Source organism: Pectinophora gossypiella, chromosome 13, assembly GCF_024362695.1.
Source record: "Pectinophora gossypiella chromosome 13, ilPecGoss1.1, whole genome shotgun sequence".
In the NCBI taxonomy this organism is placed as follows: Eukaryota; Metazoa; Arthropoda; class Insecta; order Lepidoptera; family Gelechiidae; genus Pectinophora; species Pectinophora gossypiella.
This window is the reverse complement of record NC_065416.1, coordinates 8,996,793-9,018,620: the sequence shown is the minus strand read 5'-3', so window position 1 is coordinate 9,018,620 and position 21,828 is coordinate 8,996,793. Positions and strand designations below refer to the sequence as shown.

Below are 21,828 nucleotides of genomic sequence, written 5' to 3'. Positions count from 1 at the left end.
TAACCGTAAGTCTCATTAAATGTCAAATATGATAGTGCGACAAGGTTCTGAAGTGGGTACATGATATTGCTCATAACTGTACCTACCTACCTACGATACGTTGTAGTTAATAATTACTTATCAATTGTGTGTATCGTATGTAGTACGTGACAGTACAGTAAATAATAATAATTGGTCTAATTTGGAACAATGTTTAGTATTACACAATCACAAGCTGCTAGTGTGTCAGTAAAGCAGGCAGAGCGTGCCTGGTAGCTCCGATTGTTCTACATATTATTTTCTATTAATGCTGTTTCAAAGGGTCCATTCAAATACAAAAATATCTTTATTCAGTAGGTAACATAGTTACACTTAACGCACACTTAACACTTAACTTACATAACGAACGTCTCATCCGCCTAAAACTACTGCAGCTTCTCACAACCTGTATAGCCGGGGAAAAGAAGCTGCTTTACTGACACTAGCAGCTTGTGATTGTGTCGTTATACTAAACATTGTTCCAAATTAGAGCAATTATTAATGTTAGGGGTCTTTATATACTATTGAATAGAATTCCGCCACCTAGCTTTGTTATACACTAAACAATTGTCCAACAATGGGCTTAGGTCATATGAAGACAATATGCAAATGACAACCGGATTTTTAACAACTTCCGGGATCAACAGATATATACTTTACTTCCCAACATAAACGACCCAGAAAAAAATATGTTCTCTAACAAAAAATAGATTAGTAAGGTTACCTACCTACTTCCCTTTTCAGAAAGGCACTTTGCATTTAAATCAATCTCGTTCATATAAATACCGTATACCTATAATAGTTTTTATAGCTAATATACCCCACAGTGGCTCTGACTTTCGAAATAAAGTGGGTCTTTAAAGACCATTGCGCGATCCAGAGGGGTTAAAAAGCCCTTTTTTGACGTGACTTATTGTAGATTTGCCGCAAATGGCATTAACTACTTCATCATCACCAATTTAAGAGACACCCTCTTGTCCAATTCCTTCACTTCCTTATAAGACACGACGTTCGCCTTCTCTTTAATCTGTAATTAACTACTTAGCCGTAAATAAAAAGACCACGTTGAAGCAATATTGTTATTTGATATTTGTTTGCATTGCACACTTACTTTTGTATGCGCAAAAAATCCATCATTGCGATGAATTGCTTTGATGTGGCCATTTTAAAACTCCAGGTCTGCAACTTAGTAGGACAGGAGCTGAGGGACCTTCGAGGCCGTTGACCCCACTGCATCGCTCTCAGTGCGTTCACTGCGCATGCGACAGTGCATTCAACTTCATACGACTATCCTTGCTTGTGCGCAATTCATGCCGGCAGATGAACTGTCGGTCGTTATTTTATGGTATGGAATATTTTAATTAGGTCAAGTTTTTTAAATCGGACCGGTAGCGGACTTTTACCAATGAGTTACTAGGTAATTAATCTTAAGTGAAAACTCGGTGAGGTGTGGGTAGTAAGTTTATCTTGCGATGAATGTACCTCTGACTATCTGATACCACCTATCACGTTACCTCTGGCTACCCTAATCGGGATATAGTCGTAAGCTTATGTTGTATACGTTCGATTTTTTTAATTTTACCTAGGTAAAGGACGAAGTACTTACCTACAAATCTCAGAATACGTATAAACTAGACATATGACATAGTAAGTTTTAGGGGTCTAAAATTTAGACTCTAAATATGTCTGACATGATTAACATAGACCTAACCTATGTTAAGTTTGAGTAAAGTACCTTTATCATTTGATAAACGATCCAAATATGTAACAAAAAAGGTACTTAATTTACAATTCATTACCAATTAAGTACCTAATCAATAACACATTCCGAAGCGATAGTTAATATAGGGGGGTTAAAATGGCCACATCGAAGCAATTCATCTAAGAAAGCAATATTGCAATTTGACATTTACGCATATAAAAGTAAGTGCGCAATGCAAACAAATGTCAAAAAGCAATTTATTTGTTTCGTAGATGAATTGCTTCGATGTGGCCATTTTAACCCCCTGTACTCAAATAGGTACCTAATCCCGCATAAAACATAAACAAACATGCTTTTTTTTCTTTTAAGTCACACACGGCAAAAGACGTAGGTGCCTAAAGTACTTAATTACTTAATATAAATATCTGGTATTTTATCGCTATTTAAAGTGGTATGATGTCTCTAAAGGTGCGACATATTAATATCAAAGTAAACCGGATTGTGAATAAATATTTCGCATGTATGTGTGGACAGGAATTTCCGGTCGTGCGGATTCCCACTACACAATAAGTCTCACTACATGAATGAAGGCCGAAATATGGCGGCCGTTTACAATAATGTTTGTAATATAAAAATAATGCATATGAACAGGTATATCAACCATAACATAGCATCACGCCTGTATGCCAGGAGGGGTCATCATCATCACCAGCCCATTAACGTCCCCACTGCTGGGGCACGGGCCTTCCCTATGGATGGATAGGGAGATCAGGCCTTAAACCACCACGCGGGCCCAGTGCGGATTGGTGGTTATTAACAACTGCTAATGCAGCCGGGACCAACGGCTTAACGTGCCTTCCGAAGCACGGAGGAGCTCGAGATGAAATCTTTTTTTGTGGTCACCCATTCTATGACCGGCCTTTGCGAAAGTTGCTTAACTTCAACGATCGCAAACCGAGCGCGTTTACCGCTGCGCCACCGAGCGAGGGATTAATAAAAGACATTATTATCCTGCTTATATTCCCGTTTTGTTGTGATCGTTAACGTACCTGTACCTATGTCCTATTGTACCTAATTATGTGCGACAAGCGATGCGATGGTCTGGTAAACAAATATTTATTTTAATAGATAGGTACCTGTTTTTATAACAGGCAAGGTTATTTATTATTGATTGATTCATTGTTACTACGTCGTATTTTGTTATAGAGTCAATTATGAAGATACAAGACATGTGTAGAAAGTAGTTGAAAGTAAAAGATATATCCTTGTATACAGGATGTTAGTAACATCGTAACGAATACTCAGAGGGATGATTCAGACCATGATTCTGAGTTAATATCAAGTGGAATTTTCCGTCGCAAAATTCATGTAATTTTTTTAGTTTTTTTTAATTATTTTCAATTCTATACTTTTGCGATGGAAAGTTCCACTTGATATTAACTCAGAATAATCAGCTGAATCATCCCTCTCAGTATTCGTTACGATGACACTTACACTCCATACAAGTACATACAGTAGCCATACAAGTAGGTATGGGTGTTAGTGACACTGTAACGAATACTGAAGGGGATGATTCAGACCATGATTCTGAGTCGATATCAAGTGGAATTTCCTGTCGGAGAAGTCATGAAAATTTTAGAGCTTATTTAAATTATTTTCCGTTCCATACTTTTGCGACGGAAAATTCCACTTGATATCAACTCTGAATTATGGCCTGAATCATCTCTCAAAGTTTTCGTTACGATGTCACTAACACCCTGTATATTATATTAATTTCTGCAAGTATATTGTTCTTACAAGTTCACAACCGACAATCAATCCGAAATACGCAGTAACAGACTTTTACAGTCCCTCTTTACCTTCAACGTAGCAAAATAACTGTTACAATTAATAGTTACAAATAATGGTTATAATGACGAGATAACGTAACTTGACGTGCTATTAATAATTAACGTTTAGGTACACATGGTACCTATTTGAACCACTGAACTTCGAACACAGAATAGTTTTAAGTTTTAAGCCTTTTTTATTTGTTACTTTGAACGATAAAGGAATAAAAATAACAACTTAAAGCCAACTTTTATCACACGCAACATAACATCACGCCTTTACCCAGAAGGTGTAGGCAGGGGTGTATATAAGTACTAATATAGGTATACCTATTCGCCAGCTATATTTAAGTCCCATGTAATAGGAGGCCCAATTAACCGGACACATATCCTGGTAACCACGTGATATCAATTTCACAACGTTCTCGGGAATTGTTAATTTCTACTTCATAGTACTTAATCCTTTTCGTAACCATATTTTTAAACACAAAAAAGCCTGGCATTGACTTGAAACGGAATGTTGGTATGCGACTACCTGCCTCAGCCGCAATCAATGGTTAACTGGAATACATGGACTGTGACTGCTGACAATAAAATGCTTTTTTGCCTCTCAGAAAGTGATTAATCTTTTTAATAAAGGTACTAATACTTTTTCCCGTTGAATTATGAATGCGTTTATCTAGTTTTTACGAATCAAAAAGCAAAGTACTTACATGTAAACAATTCCTACAGGTAGGTATTCAAAAATGATACAATAAATGCAGATGTAATTATTAATTACATCAAACTAGGCAAGTATATTTTGGCAAAACTGTAACTATACGTAACTAAATGTATAAAACACGCCGCAATGATCCATTGAGCAAATTGAGCTGTGATTGAGGGTTAGTGAAATTAAAATACCTACAGAAATGGTACAGTTACAAATTGTTATTACAAGATATCGGTACAGTTAAAAAAAGTTTATTTATTTATTCAATATTACAACTATCATTACTATCATTATAAATGACATACAACTCATACCTACTGATACTTATTAGGGTTAAGAAAATTAAAATACATACCTACAGAAATGTGATTAAATCTATATTAAGTAAGTACTTAGATGTGCTTTATTCAAGTTTCGAATTCTCAACTTCAGCATATAATTATATTGCATTCAACGTTTATGGCAGGAGTCACATATTATTTTACAAATGTATTAAGGCTGCAGCCTCCGCTAAATTGAATCGTCGCGAGTTTCGATAATATGATATATTCCTTGAATTCTGAATGCATTTGGAGACTGGAAACTTACAAACGCCAACGTCATTTATTAAATACAAACAGAACAATTAAATGGTCTATGTACGGTGCGACAACGTTTTCCTTATTTACGATCGGCTCCGCCTGACTGTCACATTATTTTGAAAGTAAACTGCGCATCTTATTTTAAACACTATTGAGATCGTAAACGCACAACATGATGATAAGAAGTTATTGGGCTTTATGTGGACAAAACGTATTTGATATTTTTCTCAACCCTATAGGACACTATCAGATGCCAGCTCCAGCTTTTTATCTAAGTGTTTATAATTATACTTATTACTTACTTATACGTATATTATTAAAAACACGCTATCTAATGATCAGTGCATTACCTGAGCAGATTGTGTTTAGCACAAAGGAAGGGACACGTAGATGACGGGGTCGGTCGGTAATAAAGACATAAATGTATTATAAACTTTAAAATTCAGGTACATAAGTACGAGTATTTTTAAAATGTAGTTACAGCAATGTGATACACAGTGAATGTTAGATTAGAAGCAATAAAGACAAATTAAAATATCAGCTAGTTGTGACGCAATTGCTTCTGGTCAATCACACTCAAGTAATGTTATCACGTGTAAACGATGCCTGAACGTGACATATTCGTACTTATGCGTGATCCAGCGGCCGCCACCACGCCATTATCAACTGTCCAACTTCGTAAACATTGATGTATTTCAGGACATTTTAAGTATATGACGATAATTTCTTCATTACAACATGTCGCCAATGTGTCCAAGGCCCGTGACTTGATGATTTCTGATACTTAACCAGTTCACTGATGACTGAAAAAATATATAAATAAGGCCAAGCTACTTACACGCGTCTGCATCTACGCGAAATCTAAATCGATACAATTGTTTGTTAATTAGCTGGTGTAGCAATGTTGTCGCGTATCAGTGTTCTTACTAAGCCTTTTACACATTACGTCCCTTAATGGAATATAAATAACACCTCTATAAGATTCTATTTCAGGAACACTGTGTAAGCGTCATAGTCAAGGGCGCTATAAAATCTATAGATCTTATCAACCATTCAGGATTTTAACCCATTGAGTGCGTGTATTTTTAGAAATTGCAACACTTATGGCCCTATCTCACTTGGATACCATACCATGCAGAGTGACGTAACCGCGGTCGCGACACCAATAAAATATGTACTTATATTCTTTTATTTAATGCAAAAAAAATCTACGTCACACACATTTTATAGGTGCGGCGTACGTGGTGGCTCCAACATGGTGTCCTAGTGAGATATGGCACATGCATATGGCATAATGCAAAATGCCAAATAAGTACATATTCAGCAAATATATGACACTTGCTCTACATTTACGTCATTCGATAAACATCTGAGTAATCAAAATAATGCTAAATAGCCACTTTTACGAACAGGTGAAAGAAAATTGGCAATATAATAAGCATATGCACATGCAAATTAAAATTCACGCTATTTATTAACCTTTTTGTGAGTGCCATCGTAATTTAAGTGCATTATCATATTTTCAAAGTTCAAAACCTACAAATCCTTGTCGAAACTTAGCATCAACGTAGGTACATAATAGGTTTTAGATTTGACACAAATAGTTTTTTAATAAAACTTAAAAAAACACTTTCGAATAAAAAGTACATCTACTTACTGGTAAAAAAATATAAAAATATTTTCTGTTTTATAAAAGGATGTATTAATTTGCAAACAATAATGGAAGTAGGTAAGGTAAGATACATTATGGTTCGACGGAAATTGCTTTTAGATCGCGAGCTTTTAAGTGTGATGGCTCTTGAAGGGTTGTTGATACTTACTGTGTATAGGTCTTCCCGTGTGCAAAAATATATTTGTATTTACTCATGGGAGCATGATCGTAAAATTCACGAAAGCAAATGTATGTTCTGGCTTCAGACAGTATTGATTTACTTCGCATAAATGTTTACGGATTCGGCGGACGTTCTATTGCGAATCCGTTTATAATATTTTGTTAAATTCAAATTTTATTTGCTGTGTTGTGGCTTAAAGGTGTTACGCGGGCTTGTGGAAAAGTGTGTTCTCGGGCAGTACTCAGTATTTCAAAATAGAGTTTTTTTCGATTGGTAGGTAGGTGATGCCCTTATAATTATTTATTATCTATTAATATAAAACTAATTATGATTGTCTTGCCTACTAATACTAACGCCGGCTGACATGAAACCCTTGTGGGCTGAGTTGGTACTCACTTAGGGACCACATGGTGGATAGACGTAGATGATGGCTCGATGAGATTGACACCTTCCTGCACAGCTGACTGGAAAATAAAACACCAGGTAGAGAGTCGTGGAGGAACTGGAGGAAGGCCTTTGCCCAAGAGTGGGCAGTCTACACAAGATAATACTGATATTTATACCCACTCACCTTAAAAACGCACTAAATTAAAATATACTTAACTAAAAAAATATTTTGAAATAGACTACTCTGGGCGCTATTCCACTCGCGTCAGAGTACTGCGGAGCGGAAGGCAAGAGGGAAATATAAAAAAGTAGCATGTAGAATGCTACACCAACAAGAGCGTGGCTCTTAAATTAGTGATGAAAAAAATACTGTTTAGTGATGATAAAAAGCACTTCGCTCTACCTACTGGCTTTAGTTAATAAAATAATAATCATTACTAATAATACTATTAGAAGCTATGCATGAATGAATATTAAGATTTCAATTAAAAATACCCAAAATGTAAATTATAAAGACACACTTAGGTAGGTATACTGTAGGACTCATTTAACCACGTTATAACCCACCGTGACCGATCCTAAGCCATTTGCAACCATATCGGTTACCCATTACCGTTTGGTAATTACGTGTTTCCTTTTTTGTTCTTAAATAACACGTCTAGACGTCTGTGTGAAAAATACCTACTTACCGTTCTTGACCATGGCTTCCAATTTCGCACAGTCAGAGGCGGAACGGACGATCTCCAATAAATGCGATCTTTGATTCAGATAACAGCGTCGCTAGGTCAGCTATGTGATACCTTTATAAAGTATAGCGTAGGGGAAATAATAGTGTTGGGAGTAAGTATTGCGAAGAGATTTTGTTAGTCCACTAATGAAACAGGATTTGTGTTTCAACGATGAAGCGACGATATTCAGTAGGCTTTTAGATTCAGTTACTTTCGCCTTTTGTTGTCTGTCTGATAGCTTCTGTATCCGAAGCTCTATACATAATGACCGAAAATACATATTAAATACTAATCTGGGACTAGAACTCCATGGTATGGTAGACCATAGGTTCTAAAATTGCTTTCCAATCTGTTATTCAGTTCATTCATAAGTCAAGTTAATAATTTACAGACATAAATAAACCTATCGGTAAGTACATTATCGATCAACTAATCAGAAGATCCTTAGCAACGCATAATCTTTAATCTAATCATACCTAATACCTACTAAGATGTTTGGATCTAATTATCTATGCGCACTCCTTTACGACAGACACGGCTTAATGGAATGAATGATAAAATACTTACTTACCTGGGAATATCTATTTTAGCAGATAGCGCAATGGGATCCGCGGTTGCCATGGCGCTTAGCGGGCGGCGCAGAGGCGCGCGCGTCGAATTGCAGAACTTGATTAGCATTAGCTCGAGTAGCTAATTGCCTTAAGTGCACATGCACTTTACTAGTGCATATGTAGTTTAGCAAGAACGAAAGTTGGTTAAGGCTTACGAACGATAACTTTATTGTTGTTCAATTTGTTTTTTTTTTTATCAATATTATTATGAGAAGTTACTCTATCGATAGTACCTATATGTACTTACAATCTTCAAGACTTTTTATAGGTAAGCTAAGTATTTACAACTTTAATTAGTTAGGTACTAAAAGGTATTTATTTACGTGCCTCTTCCATCCCAGAGTCACCAAAACTAATATCTTGTGCATTACTCTTGTACTCCAGTACGGTACGGTAGTTGGTAGTAGAAAGAGAGAAAATATTGCCATATTAAAATATAACAAAAAAAGTAAATGTGTTGGGTTGCCAACAACTCTTATTTGCTAGATTTAAAAACTACGTTCTATCTAACACACATTTATCAAAGAGTTTACTTACGATTTACATTGACGTAGTTCACGTGTCGACAGACGTAAACCCGTGAGTACTGTAAGTACTTGTAGCTATCATAAATATAGGAACTGGGTATATCTACTCGAGGATTTTTATTGCTAAAATAAATGTTTAATATTACTTTAACCGTCTTCAGTTTATTTCATTGAATTGCGCACTTCGTTATTTAATTTCGAATTTCGTCGAATTAACAATTCACTACTACTACCGAAACTGTGCGCGGGAGTTCACCGTGAAGATATGCTACATAAGATATCTTCGGGCGCATAAGCGTCGTGCCGACTAGGAGTCGAAGTGGTCGCCATGGCCGAAATCGGTTGGAGATCATGATCACAATAGTTGACAGCTATCGAAATTTCAAGTTTCGAGGAATAGATCTTGAAATGTAAATGAAATGAAACATATTTAAAAAGCTTCAAAGATATTCCGATTTCTTTATTGGAGTAGAACATCTCATTCTATTTTATTTTAAATTCGGTATCATCATCATGCGGGAAGCCGCTGGATGCGGGCAGCGCAGGACCGATCGTCGTGGAGATCCTTGGGGGAGGCCTATGCCCAGCAGTGGGCGTCATACGGCTGATGATGATGATCATCATCATTGGCCTTATACGTCTGTTTCAGACTTACTTACTTATAAATAATTTCTCTCTAACTCAAGTCGTCAAAATGGCGCACTAAGCTCACGTTTACGAAATATATAGTAGTCATTGACTTTCAAAAAATATAAACCATCCCACTACAGCGAAGTCACAAGATTGTCATGTAAATATCACAGACATTAGTAGGCTATAGTAACATGATTATTATAAGTACATCAATGATTACGACAAGTACATAAAATCGACCGTTAATAAAAACGCTTTATGTCACCAGCAGTGTAAAACAATGACGATTCGATGAATCATACTTAATTGAACTAGAATTTGTGGGTTGTATCGTTAGGTTCAAAGTGCGATGCAGAGAAAATTGTATCAACAACCAACGTTACATTGAAACGTGAAAAACCTTACGCCCTATGATACCTTGGAACTGGGAAACATCACGTTCTGCGATAGTGGTACTTAGCGATAAGCCCACGACTCAACTACGAGTAGGAAGTGTTCTAACTCAAGAGCAGGCAGGGCCACCACTAGTGATCGCCGATAATTATGTACTCTACATACATTTGCACTTGTAGTTACAATGGTGCTAATTCCTGTAAACACCATCTAATTTTATTTTAAGTTATATCTGTCATTTTCTTATCCGCCGAAAAGGAAAGGGACGGGTAATCCACAAGCATAAAATTTATGAAACACACGTCAATTTTAAGCACAAATCTAAAACAACCGTCTAAAAATTTTGCATTGACCAATAACCCGACACAGTTAAGTAGACAGCACGTCAAACGGATTTCATACCAGCGACGTACCTTTTGATTCGCCCGGGTTATTCATTCATTTACTCATTCTTCCTAAAATTAAGAGCTGTCAATCATCCGTCCCTTTCCTTTACGGCGGATAAGAAAATGACAGGTATAACTTAAAGTAAAATTAGGAGGTGTCTGCAGAAATCGGGGCCAATATGCTGCTATATTTTTTATGCAAAGTGAAAACGAATATTTGAATTGGTATGAAAATATGATCGCGTGACGTCGTCATTAAAAGTGGTCAAACGTCGTACTCATTATTACTTATTATTATTATTTGTGTGTGAGAGTGCTCGAAATGATGCAGCCCCAATGGCCACTGCGTCCTAGCGAGATCTATTGTGACCAAATCCCAACATACATTTAAAACTCCTCCTCTACGCCAAACCGTTCAATTAGATCGAGCGTCTTTTTGGGAGGAATCTCTATGATCTCCTGGGGATCCATTATGTGCCCCCCTAGTGCTTGGCTTCTATTGGGTATGAGTACCTCACAGCTGCACAGCAGGTGTAATGGCGTCTCATCCTCCTTTAGACAGCATCTGCATAAAGGGGACTCGGTCAGCTCCATTCTATATAGGTGCTTGTTGAGTCTGCAAAGAACAAGTGTTAAATAAAAATGAGATTGTTGTTTGATCTCCTTAGACTGGCTTCTATTTCTAGATGAATCATCATCAGTCGAAAATCGTCACTATTAGCTAAAAGGTAACAACTTTCATCGTTGAAGTGCGCTGTAGTTTAAAAATAATGCACTATAAATTATAAGTAATATTTTTTTACCAATTACCGTTACCAACCCTCCGCACAGTTAAGCTTTTGATGAAATGTAATTTCCGAATGGATGGTAATTTAACCTGCATGCACGTCCCCTTACAATGGTGTGAATGGATATTTTTTTATTTCTGAAAGCTATTAAATCATACAGATTTTCTAACACAAACCAGCGACTGACTGACAAAACTGATTATCACTGACTAAGTAAATCAAACGAATGTTTTAAAACTTCATAAATTAAATTGTGGTTCGAAAGATCAAACGCGGAGGTTGTCGGTTTATGATTTTTTTTTTCAATGAGGTACATTTGTGTATATATACGAGTACCTAATTATTGTTCAGGCAATATATATAGATAACCATAAGGGTCGATTGGTAATCCACTTCTTAACCCACACTATAGATCGCGTCATGTCATTGTGAATCAACAATTACTTATTTAAAAAAATATATATATTGGTTTTAGAACAAGTTAAAGATCCTTTTCAAGAACAATGTCCATCCGTTGACAATTCTCATTACAGTTGTTTGAAGATCATCGCATTGTGCATTGTCAACGATATTTTGTAAATCGTCTCTCCTTCACAATCGTTTTATGTAATGTTTATTAAAAGAGTAGTTTTTACAACTTTAAACGGTTTTCATTATGACGAATGCCCTAAATTATGAGCTTTAAACATATAAACCAGAGTTACTTTTATAAGTTAAAGTTTTTAACGCAATAGCAATTTACTGTAGACTACGTAAGTAGACGTGACGCTCAAAATACCTGCTTACATACATACATAAATAGCCTATATACGTCCCAATGCTGGGCACATGCCTCCCCTCAATCAACCGGAGGGGGTATGGAGTATACTCCACCACGCTGCTCCAATGCTGGTTGGTGGAGGTGTTTTTACGGCTAATAGCCGGGACCAACGGCTTAGCGGCGACCTGCTTACGTAGGTAGGAAATTTTAAATATTTTATGGGACCCTTTTCATTCTAAATATAGTTATGACATAATAATAAAGAGAGTAACAGAGGCACGGAATAAACTTTCACAAAGTAGTATTTGGCAAGGGATGTGTTCCATTTAGCCTTATTTATCACGTTGGAAAATACCGGTTGTCAAAAGCTTTTAGATATAAAGTGTAAGCTTAAGTTTGAAATGGGCAATAAGTTTATTATTAGACTATTGTCTAGCGGCGGCACGTGTAGCATGTAGATAGGTATACTCGGTATATTTGTACGAGGCAGCATGCAGTGTATAATTTCAGATTTGCCCCATTGTGTGCAATACCTGGTCTAGGAGCGGACTGTAACTCAAGCTCGCTCGGACAGGAAAAGAAAATGTAGCTATTTATTTATTTATAAGTTAAAACAAGAAATGGAAAAAGAGAATCGGACGCAACGATTTTTAAAAAAGTGCGAGAAGTTTTTTATTATTATACTCGTAAAAGTGAGTTTTTCAAACAAAGGTCTCGAACAGGTAGGGTAAAGGTGAACTTTAGTCATAGAATAAATAATAATAGATACTACTTTAGGTAACTATATTTTTATTTATTTACATGCATAAAAAGTGGCTTAGCTATTTTTTTGTAAACTACAAAAAAACTAATTTAAAATTATAAACATTCAAGTAACATTTTTACACCGATGATACAAATATTTTCATAGTTATTGTTTGACATGTTAAATCTGTGGTTTCTCGTTTAGCTAAATACATTACGTTGTTGATAGTGGAATCTACATTAGAGTATCTTCTATTGACTATATGATAGCGTTATCTGCCGACTTCTGTTCACCTGACGTTTCAGTTGCATACGCGACATCTACGAACGAAACACAACCGAACTTTATTGAATACTGTAAACAGTATTAAATTAAAGTTAAGGCTGTATACATAAATTTCTACATTTAAATAATTATCAGTGATTTGTGACATAAAAATTAAAATTCCCCCGAGGTATCCATTTATTTGTATTTACAAGTGCTATCAATAAAATTTTCCCTATGGAATTTTATTTTACGTCTTATCATTTGCTGCGTATTTTATTTGCTTCCGTCGCCTGTCGTCTGGAAACTTCTAATTGAAAATTAATTGAAGTTTTAGCAATTACAAAAATTGTTTAGGACTTGTTTTGAAGTTAGAAATAACTTAATTAAGATTGATGTGTGCTGAATAAAAGTCTGAAGGGTATTTTTTTTGTTTTAGGGTTAAAAGGAAAAGAGAATAAAAGGTGTGGAACACCAGAGCGATACAGCAAAGGGAAGCAGCCCCCAATGACTCCGCGCACGCTCGTTGGAGACTCGGCAGAGGCACCGTGAACCCGCCCACCCTTCACCAGTTTGATGGTCGCTCTTCCTCTAGAAAAAATCACCTACACGCTCTGTCACTTCATTGTTATTAAGAACCTCAACATCTTCTTTATTTTATAGTTTAACTTTATATATTTTATCTGTTGAAAATGACTAAAATCCTGAAAGTAGTCGGAGCCTCCTGGCTGCAGACTAAGATCAGCTCCTACATCCTGGGCCTGCTCGGGATCCTCGCTATCTTGGCGCTCTTTGTCGGACACATTGAAAGGTAAATATTTTCTCTTATTACACCAAAATTTACAGATAATTTTCTATATAAAAAAGTAATCTATCTCAAAATGTCCAAACAAATATGTAACCGCAAACAAAATACTGCATCCCAGCCAGTGCTAATGATAGCTCTGTTTTATGATAGTAAATACGAAAGCATAATTGGTTGTTCATAATCACGCAAATGTCCGTTGTCTGCAGGAGTCAAGAAGACGGCAATTACGCAGCAACAGTGTTCTACTCGGAGAAAACTGGGTACCGCATCGAATACTGGGGCCAAAGTAACAAGCTTGAGGACATAGCTCGAGGTGTCGCGCGAGCTTACTTCAGGAGAGACGTCGATACTGCTGGGTAAGTGTCCTTTTATATTTAGTCGTCTTATAGTGACCTCGCAATAGACTAGCTAGTTTCAATCCCGGTAAAAGTTTGTGGTCTCAATTTTTTACTTGCGTCACTGGATAAACAATAATATTGCTTGCGTAACACGCGTCGCCACTTATAAATCTTTATCAAACCATATTTTCATGCATCTTGTTATGAGGAATTTGGTAAATCAAGGCGAAGGCTAAGTTAATTAAAAAACTTAACTCAAGTACATTCTTCAACACAAATATAATTATACAAAATGCGGTGGTAAAGTTTCATGCTCGTAGCGTCTGACTCTCTTGATTTTCAAAGTCTATTAAATTGAATTACAGATACTTTTTACTTTGACTAATAGGTTTTTACAGGAAACTTGAATAATGAGAAATATTTTTCATTAATTTTATTAACCTCTTTAAGCAAACTTGTATCTTTACAAAATATATTTTGTAGGTTGAGTAGGTAGATGAATACTCTGCCATCTACATTAACATAAATAGTCTAACTATAGGTATGTACGTTCCACTGGACTACAGGACTGGGCATTGAGAGGGGCTCCTTAAGGGGGTATGGAGCATCATACTCCACCCCGAACTGGCCGAACACCATCCCAGAAACAAAATGTAACCTTTAAAAAAACTTTTTTTACAGTTGGTCCCTTTTGGAGGTAGAAACAGACGGTTCCTATCGCGACGAGATCCAAGCTTACGCGGCTGGCATTGTTGAGGGGGCATTGACCTGGTCCCTCATCCACAACCACTTGGAGAACACCATCCGGGCCAAGTGTGACAACACGCCGTTGGAGAAGCAATGCGACAAGCTGAAGGATGCCCTGGACAAGTCCATCAACATCTGGAAGAGCCATGCGGACGACCGCGGCAGCGATGACCCATTCTGGCACCATGTAAGATTCTCAATTACATATCGTCACTGAAAAGGCAAAATTACGTAAGCGCCAAAATGCCATTTCAAGAAAAAGCCGTTTAAAGTATTTTATTCGTTTTATATCATAACTTTTTACCCATTTATCCAATTTAGGTTTCGTCAACGTAAGTTTACATTGCTTTTTCAATTTCTATGTCTAGCAATAGATATCATAAGATGGACTACTATTTTAGTATATTTTGGCGCTTATATAATTTTGCCTTTCCAGTGACGATATAAAAAAAATCATTATTTATTATTATTTATTTATAAAGGTACATACAACATTACAGTGTAATCCAATGCGCTGTATGACGAGAAAAAAAAGACAATAATATAAAAACTAATATAACACAAAATAAACAATGAATGAAAAAAGAAACAAAAAGAAAAATAAGACTATGAACATGAAAAACAATAAAAAATAAAAAATAATCATATATGCTCGCTGGTTTAGAGTACTTAATCTTGAACTCAACCTGAATTTGTTCACAGTATGTTCGCCTAGGCCATTCTCTTTCGACTCTACGCACTTATCATTCCACTCATATTTGTTTAAATCCGCAATTAATTCGATTACTAAGGCATATATTTATTACACAACATAATAAATATAGCATAACAAGCTTACGAATAATACTTATATGTTCCCAATTCGCACATTATATTAGATACCCTATCTATGTTTATACGTATTTCGTGCTACAAATGCAATCAAGACATACTTATATGTATCGCTATTGATAGTAATAATATACATTATTATTATTATTAATAGCGATACCTGGTTATAAAGATAAAAGAATAAGACTGTTACAGCTCAAAATGTTTCATTCCGAAATACTGAATGAATACTTGTTGTTATTTATACTGGACCGTTTCCAAATCATCTTAGAGGGAATTTAATAAGCTACAATTTCCAATTTCCGGAATCGCTGCCAAACCTGTAATGTTTACTAATAATCTGAGCGAAAATCAACCTTATTTCATTTCAGCCCAATGCCATTATTTCACTGTAATGATTTAAAACCAATCTCTCATACAATGATGTAGAATTATTAGAGGTATTTATAGTCGTCGTAGGTACATAATACGCTCACAGCCATCATTACCTTACTTCTAAAATGATATAAGAGATTTTGTCGCTTCTTCACGGGATCACCTCTCACGGGACGAGATTATGGCACATTATTTTTAAGAGAGCTCACGGTTAAGGAAGTAGATACATATTATAATGTTCATAAATTCAAAAATAGGCACATTGCTTGAGTTACGCGTCTTCGTACCGCCCATTGAAACAAGTCAATTTACTTTACAGGTATCTCTCCACTACACCCAAATCGATGGTATATCCACCGGCTGGAAGCACGGAGTAGAACGCAGTCTTAACGAGTACGACACTGACATCTCGGACTTGTATTGGCTGAACTCAGTGGCTGAAGTGGCTGAACTCCAGCACAAGTTGAACATCACACTGGAAGACCCTGTGCTGGGACATTTACCTGGCCTGTCTAGCGCGTTCTTGAGGATCGTCAACGCAACATCTGACGACGGAACTCCTACTAAGAAGCTGTTCGTTGCTCACAATGCGGCTGGAAGGTAAGATTGATTTGAAGTCTTGATTTAGATACTCAGATATTGTTATGGAGTCTTTTTGTTATTATTATCTCCTGCTGAGATGTACGGCTTGAAGAACAGATTTCCACACCTCGCTGTCTTCTAATTAGTAGGGGGTTACCTACCATTAGTTATTATTAGGCAAAAGCCTTATCTTGCTAGCCTTTGATCCCACTGCTGGGCAAAGGCCTCCCCTTAATGTTTACACTCCTCTCAACTTTGCGCGATCTCCCGTCAATTATTAAACAAAATTAAAATCAACAAACGAGATAATGAATGTATATTGTATCTCGAGTTGTGTTTACCTATTGATCTCTCCGATCGATTTCGGCCATGGCGACCACTTCGACTCCTAGTCGGTACGACGCTGATGCGCCCGAAGATGGCTTATGTAGCCTATCTTTACTTTTTTTTATCTTTTCTTTTTTTTGTGTTTACCTATATCTTTTTCCTATAGTTTTTTCGGCTTCAGTCTGAATTTAGCTAACGATATAGAACAATATTAATATAAGTGAACCACAAGAGCGTGGCTCTTAAATTGAGAATGATGATAGAACAATATACCTTTTCTATTTCCAGCTACTCTTCAATGACGAGGATATTGAAACGGTACAAGCTCAACTACCACCTAACATCACAAGATTCGGCCCCAGCTCCAGGGATCCAAGTCGATTTCTCCGGATACCCCGGCTCTGTCACCAGCCAGGACGAATTCTACGTACTTAGAGGCAACCAACATAGAATGGCAGTCACTGGTACCACACTCAAGAATTACAACGACAAGCTATGGAAGGAAGTCAATATCACTGAAGAAGTGAGTGTTTTCTCATTTTAATTGCTGATATACACCAATCAATCACCCTACACCAACCAATACTCTTCTTCCTACCCCTTGGGGGATACAGGTGTGATGCTATGTGTTTGCGTGTTATGTTATTGTATCTGATATTTATGAAAAAGAGTCATCAAACCATGGGACAAAAAGTATGCCTGAGACATCCATCTCCCTAGCGTCCCGTTCGTAGCGTTAGGACTAAAAAAAATTAGTAAGAAAAAGTATTTACCATTATTTTAACATCTGTTAATATTACCTTATATTCAATTTGATATCACTAACCAACAATGTCAACGACCTTGCCACAAGGAACAGACTATATAAATTACTGTTATCTGGGATTGATTCAGATGACTATTCCTTTGACAACAACCTATGTGTCTATTTACTAAGCCTCCAATTTTGACTTATTACTCATCAGGTCCCCCTAGGCCCACGTGTTACCGCCGCAAACCATCTAGCAACGAACGTCTCCTCCTGGGGCCATGTCTTGGCCACCAACAACTCCGGAACTGGCTGCAAACAATGGCTGCTGGTTGACTACGACAGGTTCGACCGTCTCCACGACATAGACGCCTTAGAGCGTTCTGGAAACAAGGAGGTCGTCACCGAAATCAGTGTTAATAAGTGAGTTGCTGAATTATTACTTGTACGTATTTTTACGTAGATATCTCGCCATTATGTGGTCTGGAACGAAAATAAAATTTAACTGTGGAAAGTCCTCACCAAAGCATAGAATGAACATAGTTTATGAGGAGGCGAATAAATATAGCATAGGTTGATTTATGTATGCAATGATAATACTTAATACGACATAAACATAACATAAACAGCCTATATAGGTCCCAATGCTGGGCACAGCACTACGGGTTAGTGGAGAATAATATTGAGTATTTATTATATTTATTTTGTTATTTCAGTGACGTGAAGCACACCGTCCGCCACGGTCCAGGGCACGCCAGTGGACTGCTGTGGTTGGTGGAGCAAGTCCCTGGACTGACGCACGCGCGCGATCTGTCCGCCACGCTCCTTGAACAGGGATACTTCGCCACATATGGACTGCCTTTCATTCAAGTAAGTTTACATAGGAGTAACTATAAAGAAAGAAGATCTTTCAGGCAAAGTTTTTTACTTAAGTACCTAACAAATCCTTGTAGTAAGTTCTCATCTGTGAGAAAGGTCCTGGGTTCAATATATGGTTGTACTTTTGTTTGTCTTTAACCTTCGTTTTTTCTGCTTCAGGACATAGCAAACATCACCCACACCACCAAAATGCAAGAACTGTACGGCGATATATTCTCCGAGTCAGAATCCCCACGAGCGGTTTTATTTAAAGATGGCGTCGTGAACAGCACAACTCTTGAGGGTGTCATTAAACTGATGCGTCACCTCAACGCGACAACCTTTGGAAATGACACCACTTGCACTGATGAGGTTGATTGTGTTATCAAGGATGGAGGCTACTGGTCAGTCCTGGGAGTCCGAGGAGACATTGTGAACAAGCACCGAGAGCCTTATGGAGTCATCGATACAAAGGTTATTAGCGGTAAGTTCAGTTTTTGTTAACCCTTACATGGTTTACGTCTTATAAAAGCAAGGAATATTATATGCAGTATTTAGTGCAGTTCTCGAGGAAGGCATATTGCCACTTAAATTTTCTTTTGGAAGGCGAAAAATAATGATTTCTGTAGATGTTAAGAGAAGTAAGATGTGAGTTATGTCAATACTAGAAAAACTAATAGTAGCTAATAGAAACGAGTTGGCTAGTGAGACGACATGGTTTAGGTACCTATTAGACCCCTTATCTACCTTTTATTTTTCATCATCATGTTAGGAGCAATCGACAAAATGACATATTATATCGTCAGAATCGATAAAATGACAAAATTTTATCACATTGCGCATGTTCGCCCTATAGCACATTAGTAACGTATAATTTTCTACCAACAGGTACGGTGAACCAAACATCACTAGACTTCGTCGCAGTTGCCGGTCCGCCTTTCACAGAAGTGCAAGCTTTAAACACTACTGACACACCGATGAACAAGGGAAACGTTGCCACCATCTACACCGACCAGTTCAACGACAAAGTCACCATCAACGGCTTCGAGATCCAGGACCTCGTGGAACAGCAAATGGAGGAAGCGGAGCAGGAAACCTTAGCATTGCTTAATAAAGACACAGTGAAGCCTTTCCAATGGTCAGCGAGTGACTTCGACACGGAAGCACACGAAGCCCTCCCCGATAGATGGGCTTTCGAACTATACCGTCCAAAATGGTCGTGGTGAATCTCCCACAATAGCTCGCTCAATTCATAATAATTCGTTTTTAGTTTACAATTAATATTGTGTCCTTGTTAGTTGAAGGTCTTCTCATGCTCTGTTTATAGTTGTAATATGCTACGGTTAAAATATCAAAGTAGTGTTTAATGTAAGTTGCTTCGTACTTCGCTGAACAGCCGAACTGCAGCCAATTTTATTATCCGTCCGACTACAATATCTAGGTTTCAATTTGTCGATCTATCTCGTTTATTAGTAATTGTACCTATAATTATTTTAGTTATCTATTTATTCGATTTTTGTTTTGTCTCGTCTTTGCTTATTTATGTCCATAAAATTTTCTAGTTTTTTTTGTTTATCTATTGGTATCTACCTAAAGTGTATTTTTCTATTCAAAATTAAGTTAATCTTTTATTGTACTTATGGACTATGTACTGTATTGAACTTAATTTTAACGAATAATAATTACTTAATTAGGATCATTTTTTAATGTGAGTGTCTAATAAAAATGAAGTGACCTGAAGTTTAGAAACGTGCGATTTTGCTCTCGACAATAAATGTTTATATTCAATTTCTTATTTTGATTTCTAACATTTCCTTTCCAAACACTCATTAATTCCCTTTCCTGATGACGTATGATTTTTCTTAAGTAAGTAATGGTGCTAATTCCTGTAAATACCATCTAATTTTATTTTAAGTTATATCTGTCATTTTCTTATCCGCCGAAAAGGAAAGGGACGGGTAATCGACAAGCATAAAATTTATGGAACACACGTCAATTTTAAGCACAAATCTAAACCAACCGTCTAAAAATTTTACATCAGTCAATAATCCGACACGTTCATTTACTCATTCTTCCTAAAATTAAGAGCTGTGAATCATCCGTCCCTTTCCTTTTCGACGGATATGAAAATGACAGATATAACTTAAAATAAAATTAGACGGTGTCTCCAGGAATCGGGGCCAATGTCTATTTATATATTGTTACCAGACAAGCATAATATAGAACATTTTAAGCACAAATATCCCGACAGAATTAAGTTGATAGACACGCCAAGTTATTCATTAATTTACTCATTCTTCCTAAAATTAACAAGGTGTTTGAAAATTAACAACTGTCAATCATCCGTCCCTTTCCTTTATGGCGGATAAGAAAATGACAGCTTACTTATAAATTAAAGTAAAATTAGAAAGTGTCTGCAGGAATCGAGGCCAGTTTACCTTATTTATAGGTATGTAGATACCTAAGTAGGTTTTAACATGCCTCCATTATGCACATCGCGGGGCCTTTCTTACACGAAATCGTGTAGTTAGCGTTCAAGGCATGGAATAAACAATAAAAATGTATTTGAAACCTTCTTAAGATTACAAACGCAAGATCCAATTCAGTAGGATCATTATTTGAAAATATTTTGATGCTGGCTAGTTATAGTGCGCTTTAGTTACGTGTCGCATCGGGCGACTTTCAGAGCATTTAGCACTGGAATGGACCTCAGTATCCTTAGTACCACCGCAAACATATCCTAGAATCTTTAGTTTTTTCTTTGCATGTCCGGTTGAAACTTACGTGTGAGTTTGAATCTCACCCTCTCTATGGCCTCACATCCTGCCCTTCCAGGACGTACCTAGTATTATTCTTCCGGCTAAATGATGGTATCTAAGTACTTACCTAAATTGTCAACTGTTTGCTGTAATAGGAGTTACCAAACAAAGGACACACTCAAAAAGTGATTTCGACCGTGTCCCCATCGGGAATCAAAATCGGACCTTCAGAACGCGAGCCTAACGCTCTTAACCACTAAACCACGGAGGCCGTTGTGTGTGTTCCATTCCAATAAATGTTTAATTTCTACTAATGACCCACATTGCTGTGTCTCATTCTTTTACGCATATCGATGACATAAGCTATCTCTTTCTTCTAATATTAAAATTATTCAAAATTCTTTATCATATAAATTGAATAATATTTTAAAGAAATTTAACTATATTATAATTAATCAAAATCTTTATTTTAGTACAGTAAAGTACTTAAATTAAAATTAAATCCAGACCGCAACTTGAACATGTGAAATTGGGAACATTTATTTGACGTTTGCGGAAT

At 36.7% G+C, this 21,828-nt stretch overlaps 1 protein-coding gene across 1 annotated transcript in view; it reads left to right on the top strand.

Annotated features, from left to right (window-relative positions):
• LOC126371923 (putative phospholipase B-like lamina ancestor) overlaps positions 1-20,298 on the top strand; it is a 33,560-nt gene extending 13,262 nt beyond the window's left edge. The window contains exons 3-11 of the mRNA XM_050017373.1: positions 13,336-13,707; positions 13,911-14,060; positions 14,724-14,976; positions 16,315-16,595; positions 17,193-17,427; positions 17,870-18,075; positions 18,369-18,522; positions 18,691-18,994; positions 19,399-20,298. Coding sequence (XP_049873330.1) covers positions 13,589-13,707; positions 13,911-14,060; positions 14,724-14,976; positions 16,315-16,595; positions 17,193-17,427; positions 17,870-18,075; positions 18,369-18,522; positions 18,691-18,994; positions 19,399-19,736 — 2,040 coding nt within the window. The 5' untranslated portion in view covers positions 13,336-13,588 and the 3' untranslated portion in view covers positions 19,737-20,298. The remainder of the gene's footprint in view (positions 1-13,335; positions 13,708-13,910; positions 14,061-14,723; positions 14,977-16,314; positions 16,596-17,192; positions 17,428-17,869; positions 18,076-18,368; positions 18,523-18,690; positions 18,995-19,398) is intronic.
• The last annotated feature ends 1,530 nt before the right edge of the window (positions 20,299-21,828 follow it).